The 20,710-nt window shown below is 43.4% G+C and overlaps 3 protein-coding genes across 4 annotated transcripts; all 3 read left to right on the forward strand.

The window, feature by feature from the left end:
• Positions 1–65: 65 nt before the first annotated feature.
• On the forward strand, positions 66–14,423 carry RB195_004097 (uncharacterized protein; the record flags this gene model as incomplete). Of its 2 annotated transcripts, XM_064178920.1 has the most annotated exons (26): positions 66–130; positions 2,484–2,522; positions 2,585–2,670; positions 5,209–5,298; positions 7,068–7,118; positions 7,459–7,575; positions 7,654–7,704; positions 9,500–9,676; positions 9,767–9,988; positions 10,240–10,338; positions 10,399–10,497; positions 10,567–10,704; positions 10,775–10,878; positions 10,946–10,999; positions 11,075–11,093; positions 11,168–11,250; positions 11,332–11,413; positions 11,524–11,594; positions 11,721–11,877; positions 11,943–12,114; positions 12,171–12,243; positions 12,952–13,066; positions 13,671–13,777; positions 13,887–13,951; positions 14,066–14,273; positions 14,328–14,423. In XM_064178920.1, 26 exons carry the CDS (start codon positions 66–68, stop codon positions 14,421–14,423), a joined length of 2,640 nt encoding a protein of 879 aa, XP_064033077.1. The 2 variants fall into 2 exon arrangements, with proteins under 2 accessions (XP_064033077.1, XP_064033078.1); XM_064178919.1 differs by lacking the exons at positions 66–130; positions 2,484–2,522; positions 2,585–2,670 and having other exon boundaries at positions 5,223–5,298; positions 7,459–7,704; positions 10,775–10,999; positions 11,075–11,250.
• A 2,588-nt stretch (positions 14,424–17,011) lies between these two features.
• On the forward strand, positions 17,012–17,271 carry RB195_004098 (uncharacterized protein; the record flags this gene model as incomplete). The annotated part of the gene is made up of 2 exons (XM_064178939.1): positions 17,012–17,124; positions 17,181–17,271. The coding sequence occupies 2 exons, from the start codon at positions 17,012–17,014 to the stop codon at positions 17,269–17,271; spliced, it is 204 nt and encodes a 67-aa protein (XP_064033079.1).
• Positions 17,272–18,077: 806 nt separating this feature from the next.
• Positions 18,078–19,032, forward strand: RB195_004099 (uncharacterized protein; the record flags this gene model as incomplete). The annotated part of the gene is made up of 2 exons (XM_013438887.2): positions 18,078–18,218; positions 18,274–19,032. The coding sequence occupies 2 exons, from the start codon at positions 18,078–18,080 to the stop codon at positions 19,030–19,032; spliced, it is 900 nt and encodes a 299-aa protein (XP_013294341.2).
• Between the last annotated feature and the right edge of the window lie 1,678 nt (positions 19,033–20,710).

Consider the following 20,710-nt stretch of genomic DNA (forward strand, 5'->3'; position numbering starts at 1 on the left):
ATTTCGTGTTGGGACCCGCGGTAAGCACGCGACTGAAATCAAGTTCCTAAGTTGAGAGTGCGATTATGAGTGAAACTGGGATCGCTGACCCGGGAGCTAAAAGTCTGGACATTTGGATGCGGAAAAATTGGTACGAGACAATTTTAACTTTCTTCCTTTGCCTTCATTTCTCATCCATATTTTTTGCTTACGAGATCATGCCCCAACACATTTGCATAGAGTCAAATAACCCGCAGATGTGGATATTTCTTCCTTTTATCGCGGTAGCAAACGAAAACATTGTTTCTCCCAACAATTCCTGGTTTTAAGTTTTAATTCGCTACTTTGTGAAGAAAACAGAAGTTTTCCTGGACAGGGGTGAACCTTCAAAAGTACACATTCTTCAATTACATTGCACATCAACCGTTCGTTCTCCCCGAAAAAAAGAGAATGAAGAAAAAAATGGTGGAGAGAGATCATGATGAGATAATGCTTGTCTGCACACATCGTCACTAATTTTTGCTTATGACGTAGAAAGGAGAGTGGGAGAGGACTCCATTAGATGATCCTCATCATCTTAACCGCAGCCACTTCTCAATAGGAGTGTGTTTTGAATTTTTTAGTGGATTCCATAGTGGAAATGAAAAGTCTGAGGTTTCTCACAGGGAAGTCCGAAGGGGGGAAATGTTTTTTTTTTAGTTCGGGACTGCATAAGAACCGCAGGATTTAGTTGGGATCACATCCCTGCGGTCCGATCGCAGCGTTCGAAGGTGGTCGAGCCGTTGTTCACTTCTTCTGCGCAGTCATCCTGATTTTCTTCTGACATCAGAACATCGGACGCCACCCGTCATCAGATGGACGTCTACTGCGGCGCACTCTTTTCGAATGTTTAGGCTGAGTTTAGTAACTGTTTATATTGTGTAATGTTTTGTTTTGTTTACTGGTTTCAGTAGTGACGAGTTTGACTCCCACTGGAAATTCCTCCTGAACCCAGCCATCATCCAAAATGTCAAAATAAGAGTGATATGAGGTTCACGTCGGTTCATTGTTGCACCTTTTCCCCGTTTTTCTTCTTCTCAGATGTCGTAACTTTTTCCTCGTTAATTATACTACTTCTCATCGCATTTATTTGATTAATTTCCAGTCCATTTCTTATTTCTTGCGTTGAAGTTTGATCAGAATACGCTCATTGTGTCTGACCTTGAGTGCTGACGAAAAACGTGAGAGAAGAAAGGCGTTTTTTCGGCGAAGAAAAACGTAGTGTGCCATTAAACAATTAAAATATCATTATCTGTCGCAGTGGTGAAATTTGCAGCGCATCATTGAAAAAAAAAGAACGTTTCGTTCCAGAAAACTTCGATTCCGCGCCGAATCGTCAAAAAGGTGCGCATCGCGAGCGGCAGAGCATTTTATCGGCCGGGAACGAAAGGCTGTGAAAGTGGTTGTTCGAGCGGAATACGCTTTAAAAAGTAGCGCTAATTATCTGGTTGCTAATGCTATCGGGATTTTTTTCCGCATCATGGTTACGTCTCGCGTGTTCTATGCTTTCTCTGCTTTTTTTCGCGGTCGTTTTTCGAATCTCTAATGAGAAAACGCATTTAGTAATTAGTTTCGACGAACACGTTTTCCGATTCCAATTCAAAAGTGGTTCCTTTTCGGGGTCCGCAAGATCTTTTTCCTGATCGAACGAAAAACTCCTACAGGTATGGTAGGATTGGAATGGTTGAAGTGAAAAGTTCAAAGATGAGTGAAATTTCGGAAAGTTCTCTCGAGAAGCGTTTCTTTGAATGTTTGACGCGATGTTTGACGCGTATCCGCCACAAGAAAAAAGACTGCGCCAGGCCGCGCTGACAATAAGTTCGCCGATTTTTCCTTCGATGTTTTCACAGAGAAAAATGTGTTTCTTCTTCTTTTCCTGGTGCACCATTCGTGTATTTGAAGAAATAAATAAGAAATAAAAAGAAGCAGCAGCAAATTATTGACGTTCTACGATAACTGTGTGAAACTACCGGTGATTTACAATCAGAAAATCTCGAAAAGTGAAGATTTTCTCATCCACATAGTCTGATAAACATAAATTTTATAATAATTGGTCCATAAATATAAATGACATAAATATAATAATGATATAAATATAATAATAACATAAATATAATAATAAGAGTGTTTATATTTAAGCAAATTTATTATTGCTAAATTTACCATTATTATTGTCAGCACTCGTTTATTTCACCTTTGCGACTAAGAAGTCTTAAAAGAGATCTACGCAGGAAATGGACTTTACGCATCATAAGAAGTGAGAAAGAATTTTGTGATATCAGTGGCCAGGGAGGGGAGAGTCAGTTGGAACTGTTTGCCCGGGATGAGGCCAAATGGACCTCGCCAGTGGCTCAACGTCAGCTCGTATCATTCTTATTTTCATCCCATAAGCCGAGTCACCGAGTCACGAGGGAGAGTCCATTTTTGTTCATACCGCGGTAGCTAACGGAGGGTCTCTGACGCAGGGCTCCAGGACATTGTCTCCGTTCTTCATTTACGTCACCGTCAGTTTTGATCGTTTTGGATTCTGTAGAGGAAAAAACGAGTAATTCTAGCATCATTGTAGCTTGTTCTCCAAAAATCCAACTATCCGAAATATTGTTGCCAGCTTTAGCAAATCCGCGATTTCTCACAACTTCAAGATCCTCGAAGGTATGGTTTATGCATAGATTCAGTCGTCTTTTGAACAGATTCAGATTTTCCATGGAATAAATATTTGGTGGAATAGGAAGTAATGGAAAAAGTAATGAAACAGTTGTTGCATGGGTAACGCTGCGTGTAATGGTCGACCTTGAAGCAAATACTGCTCAGAGTTCGGCGATCATGCAAAACTTCTGAGCAATAGCTGCAGAAATCCAGAAATTTATATGTGATGAGACATGGATTGCAGAGTCGTACAAGAATTTGAGATTGTAAATCAGTAGTTCCTAATAAGATGTGACCGTTAGGTGTTTATCCTGGCTATTCTTGACGCTGCAATTCTTGGAGGAGGCAGATATTCTGGAATTTTTCACCGAGTTACTGTATGCGTGGGTGTTCAAATCACAAAGGGTTGAAAATCCATGGCCCCATATCAAGCAAGCAGTGGAAAAGAAAAGAAAATAGCACAAATAGTATGATCATTTTCTGGGATCTGTTTGAAACAACAACAACAACAACAACAACAACCAACACAAGGACGGGGACCGAAACTTTGCTTGTTTCACTTCATCTTCTAGCATCATTCATTTCTCCTTCCGCGGTCACCATACGAAATTTTCATTAAAATGAGTTTCATCACGAAATTTCTGCTGAAATCCAGGCAGCGATCGATTGCGCGAGTTACCGTACGCGAACTGTCGGATTGTGAGCAGCCGAATCGCACGATGCAGCCACGGGTGCAGTCCTTCGCCCTCTCGGGGTTCGCTTTGTACATTTCCCATCTCTACGTGCGACCGCCAGATCTTACTGTGTCGGAAAAAATAGCCGATGTTCTTATCAAGAACGATTCCTGCGAGAGACTGTTCTGAGTTGGTTGGTTGCTAATTTCTTTGCGATTCGAGAGAGATAATGAGTTCAGATGTGGTGAACGTGGTGAAACGTTCTCTGAAAGACACAGATGTGCACGCTTATGGAGCTGGAGTGAATGCTGACGTCAAAAAATAAAGGAACAAAATGCTTGGAGCATTCGAAACCTTAGACGCAGTGAGGTCAGAGGCTAGGAAAAGGTTGTGGAAATTTGTGCAAAGCTTTCAGTCGTCGAACAGCTCCTTGCTCCTGTATGTACTTATTTCTCTTCTCCTGTTCTTGTGGCTTACGGACGGTGGTAGCGCAGCAGATCCCAGTGCTAGCAGTAAACGTCCACCAGCTATAACGAAAGGGAAATGAAGTCGCGTTTGTTAAGGTTGTTCCTCGTCGCAGAAGACGGGCGAGTACAGCGATAGGCTTGACGATTTTTGACATTTATGGGAGACCCCAGGCATATCCGTCCTCTTCAGACGGTGGAGAGGCAAGTGGATGTGATTGTTGAAGAGGAAGACGTGGATGACTTTCACCACTACCTCGCCTATCCAATGATTTTCAAACTTAGCTGAGTCTAATCTGGGCAGTTACCTTCATTTTGTAATTGACTGTGTTCCTTAGGGCCAAGTAAGGAAATGAAGGATCTCCTGGATCATGAGACTCTTCATGGGATTCTTTGGAGACTCTAATAACCTTGCAGATTTTAAGCGATTCTCCATAGCTTCTCCGACTCCGCATAGCTTCCACTTGCTCAGGAATATCTTTTGTTTTCACCATATTCAGTCAGAAATCATAATGGTCAGGATGCGAGTGTCTCTTATCACATCGACTAACTTATCGATCCCCAGCTTTTCCATGGTATTTCCATGATTTCCATGACGTAATGGAAACCAATTTCTGGAGTCTACTCTGAATAGCATACCTTCCACCCTCAGTCACTCGATTGATGGCTTCCATGGACGATAAACTCTACAGAGGTCACCTGAGCGTTCACGCTCATATTTGGAAATATGAGTCAATTTTGGCTTGTAGGAAAGAGGCAATCCCTCGTGTGAACCGATGTGCACTTCAGGACCGGGATGCGGTCGTTTTTTCTTTGCGCTTAAGAGCAACATATCAGAAAACCCATGTGGAACCTACGTGGAACGAATTAGAGTTCGGAGCGTAGATTACAAACATGGAAGAGGCTCGACTTCTCCTAGTCGTGCTGAAAAACGTCGTGGGAATGGCGTTTGTTCCTACGGAGTACGTTAGAACGCTCCGGTCTTCTTGTATACGCCCCGGTCCCTCAGCAGCCTCTTCATTCGCTCTACATCAACTTGACTTGACTACGCTGGCGAGGAGACCTCACCGACTTCTGATCGCTCGCTCAGTGACGCGGCACGGCACGTTTGTCCCTACGAGGCACGTGAAAACGCGGGTGAAGCGTTTTCACGTGCCTCGTAGGGACAAACGCTGTTTCCAACGCCGTTTTTCATGACGATTGGAGGGAAGTAAGTGTGTCCGTTTATTCTTATTTGTAATCTAGAACCCGAACTCTATATGGCTCCACAGAGAACCCAATATCGTGAACTTTGTGATGTGTTGCTTTAACCTCAATCCTCTACTCTTAAACCCCTTGCAAATACATGACTGAGAGCGCTCGGAGGGGACGCAAAAACGGGATCTAATAAGCTTTTAATTTTACAGGAGTCCATATTTCAATGTATTTGACGACGCTAATTATTGTTATGACACCAATATCGCTGTTGTTTGGTGTAGAAGCAGGTAGCGATTCAGGTGAGCCCTTCTGGTGATGGCGGCGAAATTGGAGAACGGTAAAGAGGGTCCCGGTGGGTTTTTCGTCGAACGCCTCCGAGACATTTCGTGTCCAGCGAATATGCTGGGAGATACGCGAACCTACCTCGACGAGGCCACGCTCGAGTCGTTCATGATGGCGCAGATAGCCGTCATAGATGCTCTTCTGGCCATAGAGACGCAAAGAACTACACAGTTATAAGGAAATACGTAAAGAAAAATGGTGTTAACTGTCAGAACTACACAGTTATAAGGAAATACGTTAAAGAAAAATGCCTGTGTGTTATCGGAATTACTGAATAAGTTAAGGATCAATGTAGTAAAAAGCACATATCAGTTTGTGCGGTGTCCTAATAGGAGAACGGGAGCGAGTTTTGTCTAGATATTACCTTCAGAAAGACTTATTAAATAAACTCAGTTTCTTTCACTAGGTCAGAGATGCATAAGGTCGCTCTGTCCGAAAATAAAATTTTTGAAATCTGTAGTGTTCCCTGCCTCCAACGAAAATCTTCATATATATTACAAAATTTCAATGTATGTTTCGGATTCTCCGTAACAATTTAGTGGCTCGTGAATTATAGTCGGTTCAAAACGACATGAAGCACGGTGCATTCGCATACGCGCTCGAAACGGCGCCGTGGATGCAGCAGTTGGAACCGAGGTAGCACCATCGGTTCCACCAAGAGTTCCAGTACGCTTCACCGCACCGCCTCGAGAGAAGCCACGTACGCAATTGCACCGTGGTTCATTTCGTTTTGATCCTACTGTATATCCTAGTCGGTGATGCAGCGTTCGATTAGCGATGGGTAAGCAGTGTGAGCTACAATATGTCGAGTCAAAACGACAGGGAGCACGGACAGTTGCGCAAACGGCTGCGCTCGAAGCGGAGCGGTGGAGCGTAGCTGTTGGAATCGTGTAAGGACTCTCGCCACCAAGCTCTGCAATTCGCATGGTCCCACCCCGATTCCAACCGCTGTCTCCACCGCATCGCTTCCGAGCGCAACCGCTCGCGCAACTGTAGCGGTTGGGACGGTGCCTTCTATTGGAGCGCGCCACCCTTGCACGCGTAGCGTCCGTTACGGCCTATCGGCGCAGTCCGAATTGGTTTTGACGAATCGCAGGCGGCGCAAAGGGTGGAGCATTGCAATATATGGCGTAGTACAAAACAGCATTCAGAGGCCGGCTGCTTGCACTGATTCAGGGAGAGATGAGCGGAACAACCCCGGTCTCCGTAATCTACGACCCCGTATACGGATACTCCACCTGAAATCCGTACCACCCCAGATTCGTGGTGTGCTACCTTCAAGATATAGTTGACATGAAACACTGACCGTTGCGCAAGCGACCGCGCTCGGAAGCGGTGCGGTGGAGACAGCGGTTGGAATCGAGGTGGGACCATGGCGAACAGCAGAGGTGTGTGGCGGTAGCGTGGATCCTTACACGAGCCCAACCGCTACGCTCCTCCGCTCCGCTTTGAGCGCAGCCGCTTGCGCAAATGTCCGTGTTTCATATCGTTTTGACTATACATACCATCGCTAGTTGCTCTGCCGAGGCATGACCAGGGCACGCTCGAGAACCCGCCGGGACCATCTTTGCGTGCAGCCCTGCTAAGCAGCAGAGATCCTGCTACAATTTATATATGTTCTCCGCTTGGCGCTCCTCCTCTTCCCGATGCTCCCATCGAGGGAGCAACGGGACAACGTACTTCTTCTGGATTTACACCTAACAATCTGAACTACTAACTGTTTCAGATAAAGCAGATTCCAACACTGCATTGAGCGAAGATCAGCGATTCACAGTCGGTAAGAGCCATCTTTTCTCCCATAGAAATCTGGATAGCTCTGTTTAAAGACGAAGAAGTTGTCTTCTTGTCTACATCTCTGATCATAAAATGGATTGTCGTAGCCGAAGACTGCGATTCACCCTAAAACTTGCAGCAATTAATTAAAAGTACTGACTTGACACATCGGTTAGCCAGCGCAAGTCATTGTATGGGCCAGTTACACGTTCGTGAACCTCGCCAGGAACTTTATCCTTTATCCTTTATCCATGCGGATTTTTTAGTGTTAATACACGCACATAAATACATAATGTTTCCTCTCTAACACATTTGGTGATTCGTATTGAGATTAAAGTGTTTAGATTGCGACGGAAAGGTGATTCATGTGAAGACGTTGATGGATCGTCGACTTTTTCCCAATTTATGTGCAAATCCTAGAGAACAAGTACTTGTTCAGCCCAAAGTGTTTCCGTTGAGAGGTCTACGTTCTTCCGAGTTCAGCAGCATTGTTACTGCTAAATATTTACGCATGTGTATACATATTGAAATGTCTACAGTGAAGTTGCTGGACTTCGGTTTCGTCAAAAATATCACACCAACATGTGAAGGTGGGTGCGTAGCCATAGCCAGACATAAATGGGAGGACACTGCTTTTGGAGAGCGAATTGATAGAGGGGTGACTGGCAGAATGAATGCTATGCAAAGGAAGCTAAGCACGAGTCCTCAGCTTCCTTGATATGTCTACTTTCGTTCTTAGCCATCCATTGCTCTATCGCGGCGGTGGAGTTAACAAGTGTCCCGTCGCCGAATCCACGATTCGCAAAGCAGTCTCTTACGCCCATTTCTGCAGAAACTAAGCATACTTCCTACCGGCCTTCCTGCGGTTCGGTGCTAACGTGCTTGTCCTGACTTACCTTAAGATGCTAAGTTAATATGATTAGAATATTACGTTAGTCCGAAAGTCTTGCACCAAATTTCACATTTTTTTTTCAAACAACTATAACTGATTCATAACTTGATTGTCCATAGATTTCAATCAGTTACAATAATGACTGTCATAACCCATTACGTATTAACAGTTCACAAGACACAAGACTTCCAGAAGTCCGACAGAACTCCGGCAGCTGCGAGTCGAGCCGTAAGTTCTGTCACTTGAAGTCGGAAATTGTCATGAAGTAAAGCAATATGGCCTATTTTCTTGAGCTTCACGCGAACTGCGTCCGCCAATCTCTGCAATTCAGATGGGTGGACGTGAGCGGTCACGGTGTACCCGATGCGAGCAGTTCATAGTACACCTTTCCTTCGGAATCCCATCAACAACACAGCAAAAACTTCTTCCCGTGCACTCCTCCGAACGACTCTCCTGGAGGTGTTTGGCCACGCGAAGCCAACTTTTCTGTCGTGTAAATATTAACTCCTGACACCCAACTCTCATCTCCAGTAATGATTTTGCGAAGAAATTCCCGCCTGTTTGGGCGCAGAAGCAAAGGCGCACACACCCTCACTATTGTCTCCAACTCCGAAGCACTTAACTCGTGGATGACCCGAATCGACGTCACTTTTCTGTAACCCAGAGCTTAGAGACGCCTGACGATTGTTGAACGGCCGCACCCAAGTGTCATCGACTGTTCGGCGTAGCGGCATTGGGCTCGTCTCTCAAAGCTTCACGCGAAGGCTCATCGTTCCAGTCAGTCGGGCAGCCAGAGAGAGGTCGAACTTCAAGCAAAGTATCTCCTCGCTCACCTCGAACCGTTGCAACAAAACGGGCGACGGTTTATCCGGGATACCACCTGTCTCTTGAACGAGCACAGGTGTGAGCAGTGGCGGCGCATGCGTTGTGACCTCGCAGGAATTCGTAGTACACGATGGTTCGAGCTTGACTTTGATTTATTGAAGACATGTTTGAATACCAGTGAAATGCAGGTTCTTATAAACCCCTCTGGTGTAAGTTTCTAGAAGATTCTACCATGTTCAAATGCCAAAATTTCAATTGAAGACCTGTGAAAGTCTGGATCGAAAAGTAAATTTTGTTGCAAGACTTTCGAACCAACCGAATACATTTTGCTCGTGGTGACTAGAATCGATTATTTCTGATTTTCCTGTCCACTTTTGGCCTCGAGACCTCGTGCAGTACAGTGGATGAAGACGACTTGAAACCTGGTGCAGTTGCGTGGGCGGCACGGTGGAGCCAGCAGTTGTGATCGCGGGGCGAGCACCGCTAGCTTCACTCGGAGTGAGTTGAGCTGGCCGGTGGCGAGCTCCGTCGCGCAGCTTCGAGCTTCAGCGCGGCCGGTCAAGCGGCTTTCAGCATCGAGCTTCAGATCGCTTTTGACCCATTTGTAGTGAACTTTTGTTACGTTTAACATGCACTTCTTTCCTTATCCTGCTTTTTCTCATTTGCAGGTCCAGCAATCTTAATCGCTCAAAATCCGGCGTTGAAAGAAGTCATTTTTAATGTGGACTTCCTTAACAATGTTCCCCCAAAAACTATATTTATTCGAGGAAACAGAAAGCTTAGAAGAGGAACCATCGATCACTTCAATAGGCATGCTTCAGGGCAGGATTTTCAGATATACGGTGGTGTGTTTCAAATCGTTCCCGGTTGAGCGGATCAGCGATGTGGCTGCACGTGAACGCGGCTCGCTTCTTCAAACCGGTGCAGCTTTTCAGAGTGCTCGATGCCATCAGCGTTTTGGTCCTTCGAGCAGTTGTCCAACTGCACTTCTGTGTACGGAACGCTGTTCGTGAACGACACAACCGTGGAGATTCCCGCTGCCAAGAACAACATTTCATTCACTGGATGCATTCTAATAGTCGACTCACTGCTTAAAAATGTTGATTTTCTGGATAATTTTGTCGGATTTGAATACGAACGGAGGCTTTGCGATCATGGTGAGTAGTTCGTGGTTCGGGTTTTTAATTGCTACAGCACCTAGAGACGGTGTTGTCCAGGGACTGATACTGGATGCAAAAGGTAGTGTGTTAAAAGTACTACGCCGTTCTCTTCCGCTGCGGACGCAAACGCCTACGTCCGCAGCGGAAGAGAACGACACAGTCTCTCGCCTACAACTGCCGGACTGGCCCCTTCTGAAAATGATTATCGTAGTAGTCTAATGTAGACATTAGAAGAGATTTTTGTTTAGAAATTTCTGGCAACAAAGACTTGTGCATCAAGGAACCTATGGAACTAAGGAAGAGATTTCGTGGTGTTTTGATCGAACAGCCGCGGCACACGGATTGTAGTATGACTTTTTTTCGTGGGATTTGAGAGATTTGAGCAAAATACTCCGCTGAATTCACAGCGACAACTTGCGGTGGAGGAGAAGTGGACGACCAGTACTTACTGTTAGTTGATGGGTGCGATATAATCCAAGGCGACATGGTTATTTACAATTGGACAGGTATTGTTGACGAATTTCGTCTCAAAAAAGTCGAAAAGATTTCGTTCCCATAAAATCAAAACTTTGCAGCTCTTCCGAAAAACGTTGACAACTTGAGATCAGTACGTCAAATAAATGGTTCTCTGAGGATCGCCAACACAAGCAATCTCGGAACGTTCGATTACTTTTCAAACCTTGAAGAAGTTGGCAGTACAAGTGAAGGTGATGGTGAGCAGGATCCTCAAATTTTGCAGGAAAAGTTATTTCTCGGTTTTTCCTTAGAAACTTTTCGTTTCAGATTTGGAATCTGTTCCCGCGGTTGAGGTGATCGGAAACGAGGCACTCGACGCGTTCAAATTGCCGCTTCTGAAGAAGGTTCACTCAACGAATCCGAATAAAATTGTAATCATAGAGAATCCATCGTTGGGTATGAAAAGAAGCGAAGTGTTGCACTACTATGAGGTTGCAGACGGTCCAAACCATGTTTTATTGGAATATCGGGACACAACCACGTTCCTTGACGGTAGGAAATTTTCAGTAAATGTGTACGTGTGAGGTTATTTGATGTCCCGTTCGGGTCCCGAACGTTCCCGTTCAGAAGTCCTCAGCAATGGATGGTTTTTCGTTCGCGCCTTCTTCATACTTCTTCTACTACTCCTACTCGTTTTTATGGCAATGATGGTCGTTAGAGAAAAGTTGAAATTTATGACGCTTCCACCGCCACCATACATTTTAAGCAAGAAGTCTCGAACGCTTCTGGAATGTCTGGTGAAGGTATTTTTCCTGCGAAAAACAAAATTCGCAGAGATCGCTTCGAACGCCGTACACACGGATGTTCTTGGGAACATTTTCCAGGAAATTGTAACCTGCAACCCGTTAATTTGGCGCTGCAACGATCGTGAATTTGTCTGGGGTTATCAACAACCGGAAGCAGCTCGTGAGTGCATTTCACGGGCACCTCGCTCCTTTTTCAGGATTTTTTTTTACGTTGATTCTGCGAAGACATCTTGCAAATATCGTAAGCGTTCGGATACAGGATTTTTCCAGATGCCGATGTGAACGTGCTGGTCGCAAACAACGAAACGTTCCTGAAATCATACATGCTGACATTAGCTCCCGTACGTTTTCCTCTTGCAAACCTAAGAGACTCCACCCTCAAACCATTGCCCCCCGTGCGTGTTAACTCTTCGGGACTACCGCAGTGTCCACAGCATTTCGTGCAAAATCATGAGTTTCTGTTTTAGAACGGTTTCCTGCCAAAAAACAACAAATCGCTGACATTCGAAAGAGTGAAGGCGCTCATGTCCAACGATGTGTGCATAGTGATCGGGAACGAGAAGTGTCCTGATTGTGTGATTGAGAATTTACCGATAAAACCTGCAGGGGAACACTCGTACATATGTAGGTGCTTTTTCCTCCCAGGAAAAATACTGTCCTTAGGATCTGTATTGCGGTTTTTTTTTCAGACTCGGGCAACAAGTACTCGTTTAAGCTGAAAAAAGTAAAACAGATGGGTCCCTGTACTACCGGTTACCTATACTTGGTGAAATATGGACCAAAGGAGGCATCAGTATCGGAAGGAAAGAAATCAAAAAAAGAAGAAAAGCGTAAAATGGTCCTAGTGCACTACTATCAGTGGTGAGTGCATGAGCAAACAGTACAATAATCCGCCCATTTTTATGGATTGTTTCCAGGGATAATGGAGTTATGCCGCAAGGTTTGCATGAGATTTTACAGCTGGCTGTGCTTTGCGAACCGGGAAAAGCGGTGCGACTTTTGAAATCCTTCGTTATCTCGTAGATTTCGCTTCTGATACTCAAATCCGTTCAAAGTAAACAAAATAAAGGGGTCTAATAAAAATAGAAAAAGGGAAATGAGATGGAATGGGTGAAATGACACAAACTGAAAGGCGCTTTTCATCTGTTTAACTCATGTGAGTCGAAAAATCCACTAAAACCACTTTTCTGACTGATAGGACTAGGTTTGATCCTGAGCTCGCATCGGTTCATTGTCATTCTGTCCTAGTGACTGCGATAAAATTTCCTTCCATCGTGATTTTTAAAAGTCGGTTTGTAAAAGTGAGAAGGCACAATATTTTGAGAAGCAGCCAGATCATAAATTCACAAAAACTCCATATCAGAGCTGCAGGTTAATTGCTAACTTTGAAGGAACAGCTTTGGCTGAATCATAGTGTTTTGACATAGAAATCAAAGTATTCCCATAATTCTAAAATATTACATAATATTTGCAAGAGAATTTCTCGCTTTATACGGTAGTTGTGTTCTCGTTAATGGTACCGTACCACAAATCCGATGTGGTCTGGATTTTCCATGGAAAGTTTCTACACTGGGTCATAGATTGTGAAAAACCAGGGGGTTTCTCCGTAGCAGCTGTAAAAAAAACGGGTCTGAGGCTGTTGTAGAAAAAAAATACGGTGGAATCATCCTGAAGTTCGGATTCAGATTCAGATTTCAGATTTGCATCAGCAATCGACGAAAGGAGGTCTTCTCAATGATACACATGTTCTTCACCTACATTTACGTCATCAAGGAAACAATTGGTTTAAAGGATGCCTTCCAGTTACATACCGGTATATCTACTTCCAGAAACATTTTTTAAATTGCTTTCTTTTCTTTTTCTTTTCCTCAATATTCACGTTATATCGCGGAAGCTGTTGGGTCTTGGACGGATGTTACATCGTTGTTTTTAAAGTTTTCTTTTTCTGTCCTGCAGGAATATTCATAAATTTCTCTGTTCTCGCTTTCTGCATTTATTTATTTTTTTGAAGGAAATCCTTGTGTTCACTTTTAGGGGCTTCCCTGATCTTAAGACCCTAAGTCTTTGAGTCATTCAACTTGGATAATCTCCTGGTTTTCAGTACGTTAAATGTACTAAGCCATCTAAGAGCTTGCACATCGAGCTTTCGACCTTAGTCTTTCCAGAAAATACCATTTTTCCCTTTACCTTAATTCTCGTTTTTTTTTCACAAGTTTTCAGCACTTTTTTAAATTGAATGAGACCAAACTGGACGCACCATAGTTGAATTTAAAATTTTATGGTTCCACTGTCACAATCGACATGATAATTTCACTGGGTTATAGAATTCGAGGGTCCCACAGGAGCACAGCAAATATAAAAAGGGAATAGTGTGCAGTAATCACTGGCGCCATTAAATCGTGAATTTTCATGCTCAGAAAAATGTAACGGTTCGATTATGGATCGAACAGAGATGCTATTTGTGATGGCGATTATCATGGAATGGGCCTATCAGACACGTTCAATCCCAGAAACTCTGATCAAGGTTCTACTGGTTGTCGAACATTTTTCCTTTGGGCTGAATTTTTCCTATATTGGGGTTATAGCAATCCCTTGTTCGATAGGCCCTACAGTTTGTTGTGAATATGTTTCAGAAACACACTGAATGGTGTCAAACTTATTCAATTATGAACATTTTTATGAAAGAGAATAAAAATATGTAAGTTACCTTATGGGTGGAATTTTTTTCCGAGAAAAAAGCATTTTTTTGCAGTAAATGTGGTATTGATTCTTTGAGGGACGGCTGGGAAAACTCTAAATGTTACTGATTCAGAAAACTGATTCATCCTGATTACTTAACAAAATTAGACCCGGAGGTGAAGCAAGAAGTGCTCAGTGTGGCCTACTTAGCAGCTCCCAGATTCTCGAACAGAGAATTCGGTGCCGTTAAGGATGCGTTCCATAGGAAGCCAGTTGCAGAACGTCCGAAACCGGCAGCGAAGCCTGGAAAAGACACACCAAAAGGGGAAGATGAGTCGGAGGTTGCGTTTCACTCGAATTTAACAGGGAATTTCGCAAAGTTCTATGGAGTTCAGGCTGATCCAGTGTGCATAACGGACGAAAATCCTGAATTTTGGAACGAAACCATGAAAACCAGCGTTACGGGAACACCTGCAGCAGCAAAAGCATGAAACCTCGTGACATAAGACAAGATATTTGATATTATCTAGTATTATCCTAGAATGTGAACACAAAACAATGTTTTATTATATGTCAACATTTCCTATTACAAAGTTACTTCTATTGAAATTTTTATTGAAAGACAACTGGATAAAGTATCGCCATTCGTCTGCGCTTCTCACAATTACACTGGAAAGAAGACGTTAGGAACAATTTTAACAAAATTGTAATTTTCCTCTCTAAATTGTATTGTTTCAAGCGTTGTTTTTGCAGTGAACTGAGAACTCCACGAAGTTATTTGTTGCTTTGTGTGCCACAGTTTTGAGTTCCGGTCAAGCCTCCAAAGCCACAACTAAGTACAGTATCTTTTGGATGAAAAAAGGGACTGAAAAAAATCACTAGGATGAGAAATTCCCTTCAGAAGCCAAACCATCGAGATGAGTAAATTCTCTGGAGGAAAATGTGCTCAAAGGCATCACCCCACGAATCTGGGGTGGGGTTTCAGGCGGGTAATGCCTATACGGGGTTGTAGATTGTCGGGGAAGGAGGTTGATTCCGTCCATCTCTCCCTGTATCAGTGCGGAAGATCCCAGAACGCTGTTTCCTGCGACGTCTTCTCTTGCAATGCGCAACCATTGCGCCCCGCCCCCGCCTGCGATTCGTCCGAATCGGATTTCGACGAATCGCACAGGCGTTACCCGCCTGAAACCCGCACCACCCCAGATCCCAGTAGATGTCATAAGAGGACTGTTCACCTTCTGAACGTCTGACATTTTCGACTTGTTATCAGCCACAAAAAAAGACAGCGCCAATTTCCTCTGCCAATAAATTGGGTACCGGTTTTATTAAATTTTGTGAATTTTTTTTTTGTTCATAGGATTTTCTGACTCAGACAAAGTGTGTTCCATTGTTTATTTTTCTTTTCTGGTGCACCACTCATTTATGTAAATAAATAGAAATAAATAAATAAATTCATTAGGTGATGCCTTTAACTATGCTTCACCACACAATGACCAACAATCTTTAGCGTCTAACGCACCATAACATCAGTAACTAATTTCATATTATTATTTATTTTATTATTATTTTGTTTTAGTACCCATTCTTGAGCACTCAAATTATCTGTAGCATATTTTGCACTTCTGTAACTGAGCAAAAATCTGGGCCTCATATCACAACCGAAACAAAATCATCGAAGCGAGAACTTCAACTCGAAAGATTTCGCTGGCAATTAGCACTAATATTAGGTAAAGGGATTAGAAAATTCTGAGCGTTTTCTCTAGAAGCCTTTATTGAGATATCTATATCCATATCTGACTATGTAAACATCGGGTCGTGCCATACGGCGATTTCGAGGTGAAATTACGAGAAAAAACGAAAACTGAAAAAGAAGAAGTGGTCAAATCGCGTTGAGCCGGGCTAAACGATCGCCAGGATTAACGGCCGAGAAGGTTCTGCTGTGTGTTTGGTGCGATTGGGAGCGAATCGTCCACTGTGAGTTCCTCCCATTGGGCCAAACACTCAATTCGGACCTCTACTGGCCAGATTACGGTAGGCGATCGACCAGAAGTGACTACTGGGGAAGTTGTTCTCTTCCATGGGATGGTTCTACCGCTCCTGCCGCATAGTCTAGACCTGGCACCAAGCTATTATCACCTTTTCAAGAATTTGCAAAATTTTCTGGATGATACAAAACTGGCCTCAAGGAAGACTTGTGAAGATGAATTTGTGGAGCTTTTTTTTTGCCAATAAGGACTAGGACTTTCCTAATTGCGGAATTATGGAATTCCCCTCAAAATGGACAAAAGTTATCGAATAAAACGGCGCAGAATTGATCTAAATCGGTCACTCCTAACTATTTTAATTTCATCGTTGAAATAAAGTAAAAAAAAAACGCTCAGAACGTTCTACTTCACCTAATATTAATTCGAATATTTAATTTTATTGCAACGAAATTGTGAAGAAAAACAGTGGGAGATGATTTGTGTTTGATGCCCAGATAAAAACGTTCGAACGGCTGGAACTTGAAGAAACTTAGGAGGCGCCATGTTCTCGCTCACATTGTAGTGTAACGAAAACTTGATACTAGTAGAACCCAAATTCCTACAACAAAAAAAGCCGAGTGATAGGAAGTCCGCAGCGTAAAGTGGATTGTCGTCTTCGTTTTTCTTTTTTGTTATCTTTTCACACCACAATTTCGCGTTGGAATGATGAGTAATTTTTCTTGCATACCCATAGATTTCAACGTTATACACTGGCACGTTCCTTTGCGAAGAAAATCATTCCAGAAGCTTATTGGAATCATTATAGAAACAAATAATTATTTTATATCTATATAATTTTGTATATGATCATATATATCTTACGGAACACCACCTTCTACTTTTATTAAAGGACCACTTTTACACATTGTACATTAGATTTGTTACTCGAAGCGTGAACATCGTGCATTATTCGTTCCTGCTCACAACCAGTGAAATTAACCTGATATTGTAGTGTTCCTAATCAGTGCTTTTGTGTAGCTTTTTTCGTGAACAAAAACAATTTCTGCAAAAGAAATTGAATCTGATTATTACATTTTTACAATTATACCATTCTTATGACTCCAATACTTGAATCTGAATTTTCTAGGACGATATTTTGCGAAAGCTGTACGGTTCTTTTTAAGCAGACCAGAATTCGCGAAAAACAAGGATTTTTCCTACTATTGAAGTCAGTCAAAGTGGGTGGGGGTGAGAGTGAAATGAAAGTCAATGGAAGATTTTCAGGATCCTAACCAGGAATGTGGAAGTTTACACTACATCGACAACTACAGTACCGTCCGCGAACGGCGCCAATGTCGAACGTCAGGTCCCATGACTTTTCCACGATGCATGGCATGGCATCCACTTATAAGGCAATTATGGCTGCTAACAGCATCAACGAGTAAGACAATTGTACCACCACACATTCCAGAAACGTAGCAGGATGAGAACAAAAGAAAACGACGGCAACGATGCGTCCATGACCACTCGTTAGCTAGTTCCGCTTCCGATAATGTTGTCTTTTATGAGAAATGCTTGAGTAAATGAGTACGGGCATGAATTTTTTCTGCACGAACGGTTCCGCACGTTCCTATTTTCATCTTGGGAAATTGACTCGTTCATAGACCAACAAACGACTATGTATGGCTACAGAACTGGTGGGTAGTTTAAGAACGTCCTCAGTTTCTGGAAAAAAAAGCGATGAAAGTAGCAAAGACGCTTTTCTGGAAACGAAATTACAGTTACCCGCATGCAAACATGAAAGAATGTCACCAACTTAGGTTAAATCCGCTCAAATTCGTCAGAAAAAAATTCCCATTCCCATTAAATCCTTCGAAGTGTACAATTCTCCGAGGAGAGAAAAAAAGCATTAGAAAAGGCAAAATTATGTACGGGAACAGAATGTGACAACAAATGCTGGCAAAATTGCTTCAAAAACCACACAGAAACAATATCGACCGAAGAAATGTCTTTTTTCAAACAAATAGTGCAAACAGTGTAAAGTGACCCTCAGGAAGCCTATTTAAGCCAGGACACACTTGGAAGTCGAATGCACTTCACAACCACCTCGTGAATTCATCCACTCCACACAGTAACAGGGCTGTGACGAACTGAACCACGCGGAGACGATTGTTCCCTGGAATGTCGGTCACTACGGTGCTGAAGGCGACGGCCGGCGTATGTGCTGTGACTACGGTCCTCAGCGTAGTGACGGTCGTATTCCTGGCCATCGACGTCAACCGATTTCACAACAACGCCATCGACGAATTCAAAGAAGTCCAGGTACAGATCCAAGCTGAAGTGTTCGTTTCGCCGCTTGCAGCACTCCTTTTTTCAGGACATGGCCAACGAAGTTTGGTACCAGATGAGACCTTCCCTATCCGAAGCGGTTCGGTGGAGGAGAGCGACTCATTTCCGCCTGCACGGCTCTTCGCGAACTCACCGTCGCCAGACAGATTTCGAACAAACGTGTTTGTGCGGAAGACCAGATAATCTATGCCTGCCTGGACCGCCTGGGCCTCCAGGACCGCCAGGAGAACCCGGAGAGCCCGGAGTTCCTGGTTTACAAGGCCGAAAAGGAAACGATGGAATAACTATCTCTCGTGCAGGCGGAGCCGGTGGATGCATCAGGTGTCCGCGTGGCCCGCGGGGACCTCCAGGCCCAGACGGACCTCCAGGAATGCAAGGACGTCCGGGAAAGCCAGGATCGGCTGTTCTTCAGGAGGAGCACGGACCCCCCGGTCCAGAAGGTCCGATGGGAGACGTTGGTGAACCAGGAAAACCTGGTGTCCCTGGTCAGCGAGGAAGAGGTGGCGCCCATGCCGTGAGCGTGATCGGATTGCCCGGTCCTCCAGGACCGCCTGGACCACCAGGACCGATGGGACCACCGGGTGAGGCAGGTGAATCCGTTGGCATTGCAATGCCTGGTCCTGCAGGACCACCGGGTCCACCTGGTAAACCAGGAATTAAGGGAGATGATGGGCCGCCCGGAGAACCCGGAGTTCCAGGAGGTGCTGGAAGTGACGCTTCGTACTGTCCCTGTCCTCCAAGAGTCATGAACACCGCAGTTCTCAAACAAAATGCCAATATTGTATAGAGGGATGAGGGAGATGCGATAAAAGCGCCAGCAGAATCAGGGAGGAATGTTTACGTGAGCGTTCAATACACCACATTTATAGAATTATGTACAATTTGTATGAGATCGATAAAGATATTCACTTTTGACTTCACTTCTAACAGTAGCATTAATTTTTTTTTCAATTAATTCTACGTCTTAATTGCACTCCTAAATCCGATGTGTAATTTCACTAACTATACGAAGCTTATCCACCAACATGTTCTTTTACAAATCCAGTGAAATTTTTCAAGTTTAGTAGCAGAAATTTCAAATCACCTGCGAGGTCAGGATGAAAATTTTTCGCCTCATTTTTTTCTTCCTGTGAAAAGGAGAAGAAGACATCCATTGTGAGGAGTTGTCATTTATTATCGGAAGTGGTTTTTGTGATAAGGAAAGCCCATTGATTTCAGCGCATTTGCGTTTTGTGGCGAAAAAAAAACTCGCACATATTCCGGAATTTTTGTAGCTCCTTTCGTTTTTCATTCAGCGCTTACAAAAGAAATCTTTGTTCATACTGTATGTTTGCTTGTAATGGCATACTGTAGCATTTGCTCGATCAAACTCAAATCGTTTTTTTAGGGTTAATTTCTCTTTTGCGCAACTTTTATGACGCAACAGAGGTTCCGCAAGTTGCAGTCTATTAACACACATAACAGCAGCAATAAAGAACGGAACACGTTTCCACCTCTCCGGCAAACTGAGACGTAGATTTTTTCCGGCTGGAAAAAGTGATGTTGTTTCCTGGTATAACAACTTCTTCTTATCACAAGAAAAAAAATTCCAACACATCGATAAATATTGGATTAGGGAAACAAGGGGACAGTGAATAGTTCTGGGATCATTTGGAGATTTTTCAGTGGAATTCTAAAGTGAAATTTCGGAGTCAGATGCTGTCCATACATATTCAAATAGTAAGTGAAAATTATCCAGTGGAAAAAATGCAAAAAACCCTCTCATGCCAAGAAAAAAACTTTTCCAATCTGGGGAAAAACATTTTTTCAAGTATATCATTGAAATAAAAAAAAACAAAGTAATAAATGTTAAAACAGAGACGAGTTGAATGGAAATTGTCATTGACAGTCAATGTTGACCCATTCCTATCCACTAAGTCACATTTTTGCAATCTCACACCTTTTCGGAGTTATGAATCCTGGAAAGATTGCTCCTGCAACGAATGGGAAGATTTAGAGTTCCGACAGAGCCGTCCATTCATCCGCTGTAGAAATGTTTTGCTCTTCTTATCTACGACAATCTTGGATTCTCCACTTAGTTTTCGTCTCTCCTTTCTTTCTTTTTCTTTTTTCGTTTCTCTTGTCACTTTTGCTATTTTTCACTATGGTGGGCAGGCGAACGACAACAATCAAATCGAAAATGGATGGGTGGTATTGTTTTACGTGGATCAACGCTTCACAATCAATCACGTTCTGGAGTGTTGCCTGCAATCGTAAAATGTCGCCAAACTTCATGCATTCATCATAGAATGCGTGATGTTCAACCTTTCCTGGACATCACCAGTCCCTACCCCAAGGCGGTTGTCCGAACTCTAACTGTTGGTCGGGAACTGCTAAAGTAAACGGTGCTAGAAATGGAATTCAATCGAATCCGAACTGATTAGTTCCTGATAACCAGCTCTGCTGTCGTTTGACCATTGCTTTCA

This window comes from Necator americanus, chromosome I (assembly GCF_031761385.1).
Source record: "Necator americanus strain Aroian chromosome I, whole genome shotgun sequence".
Taxonomy (NCBI): domain Eukaryota; kingdom Metazoa; phylum Nematoda; class Chromadorea; order Rhabditida; family Ancylostomatidae; genus Necator; species Necator americanus.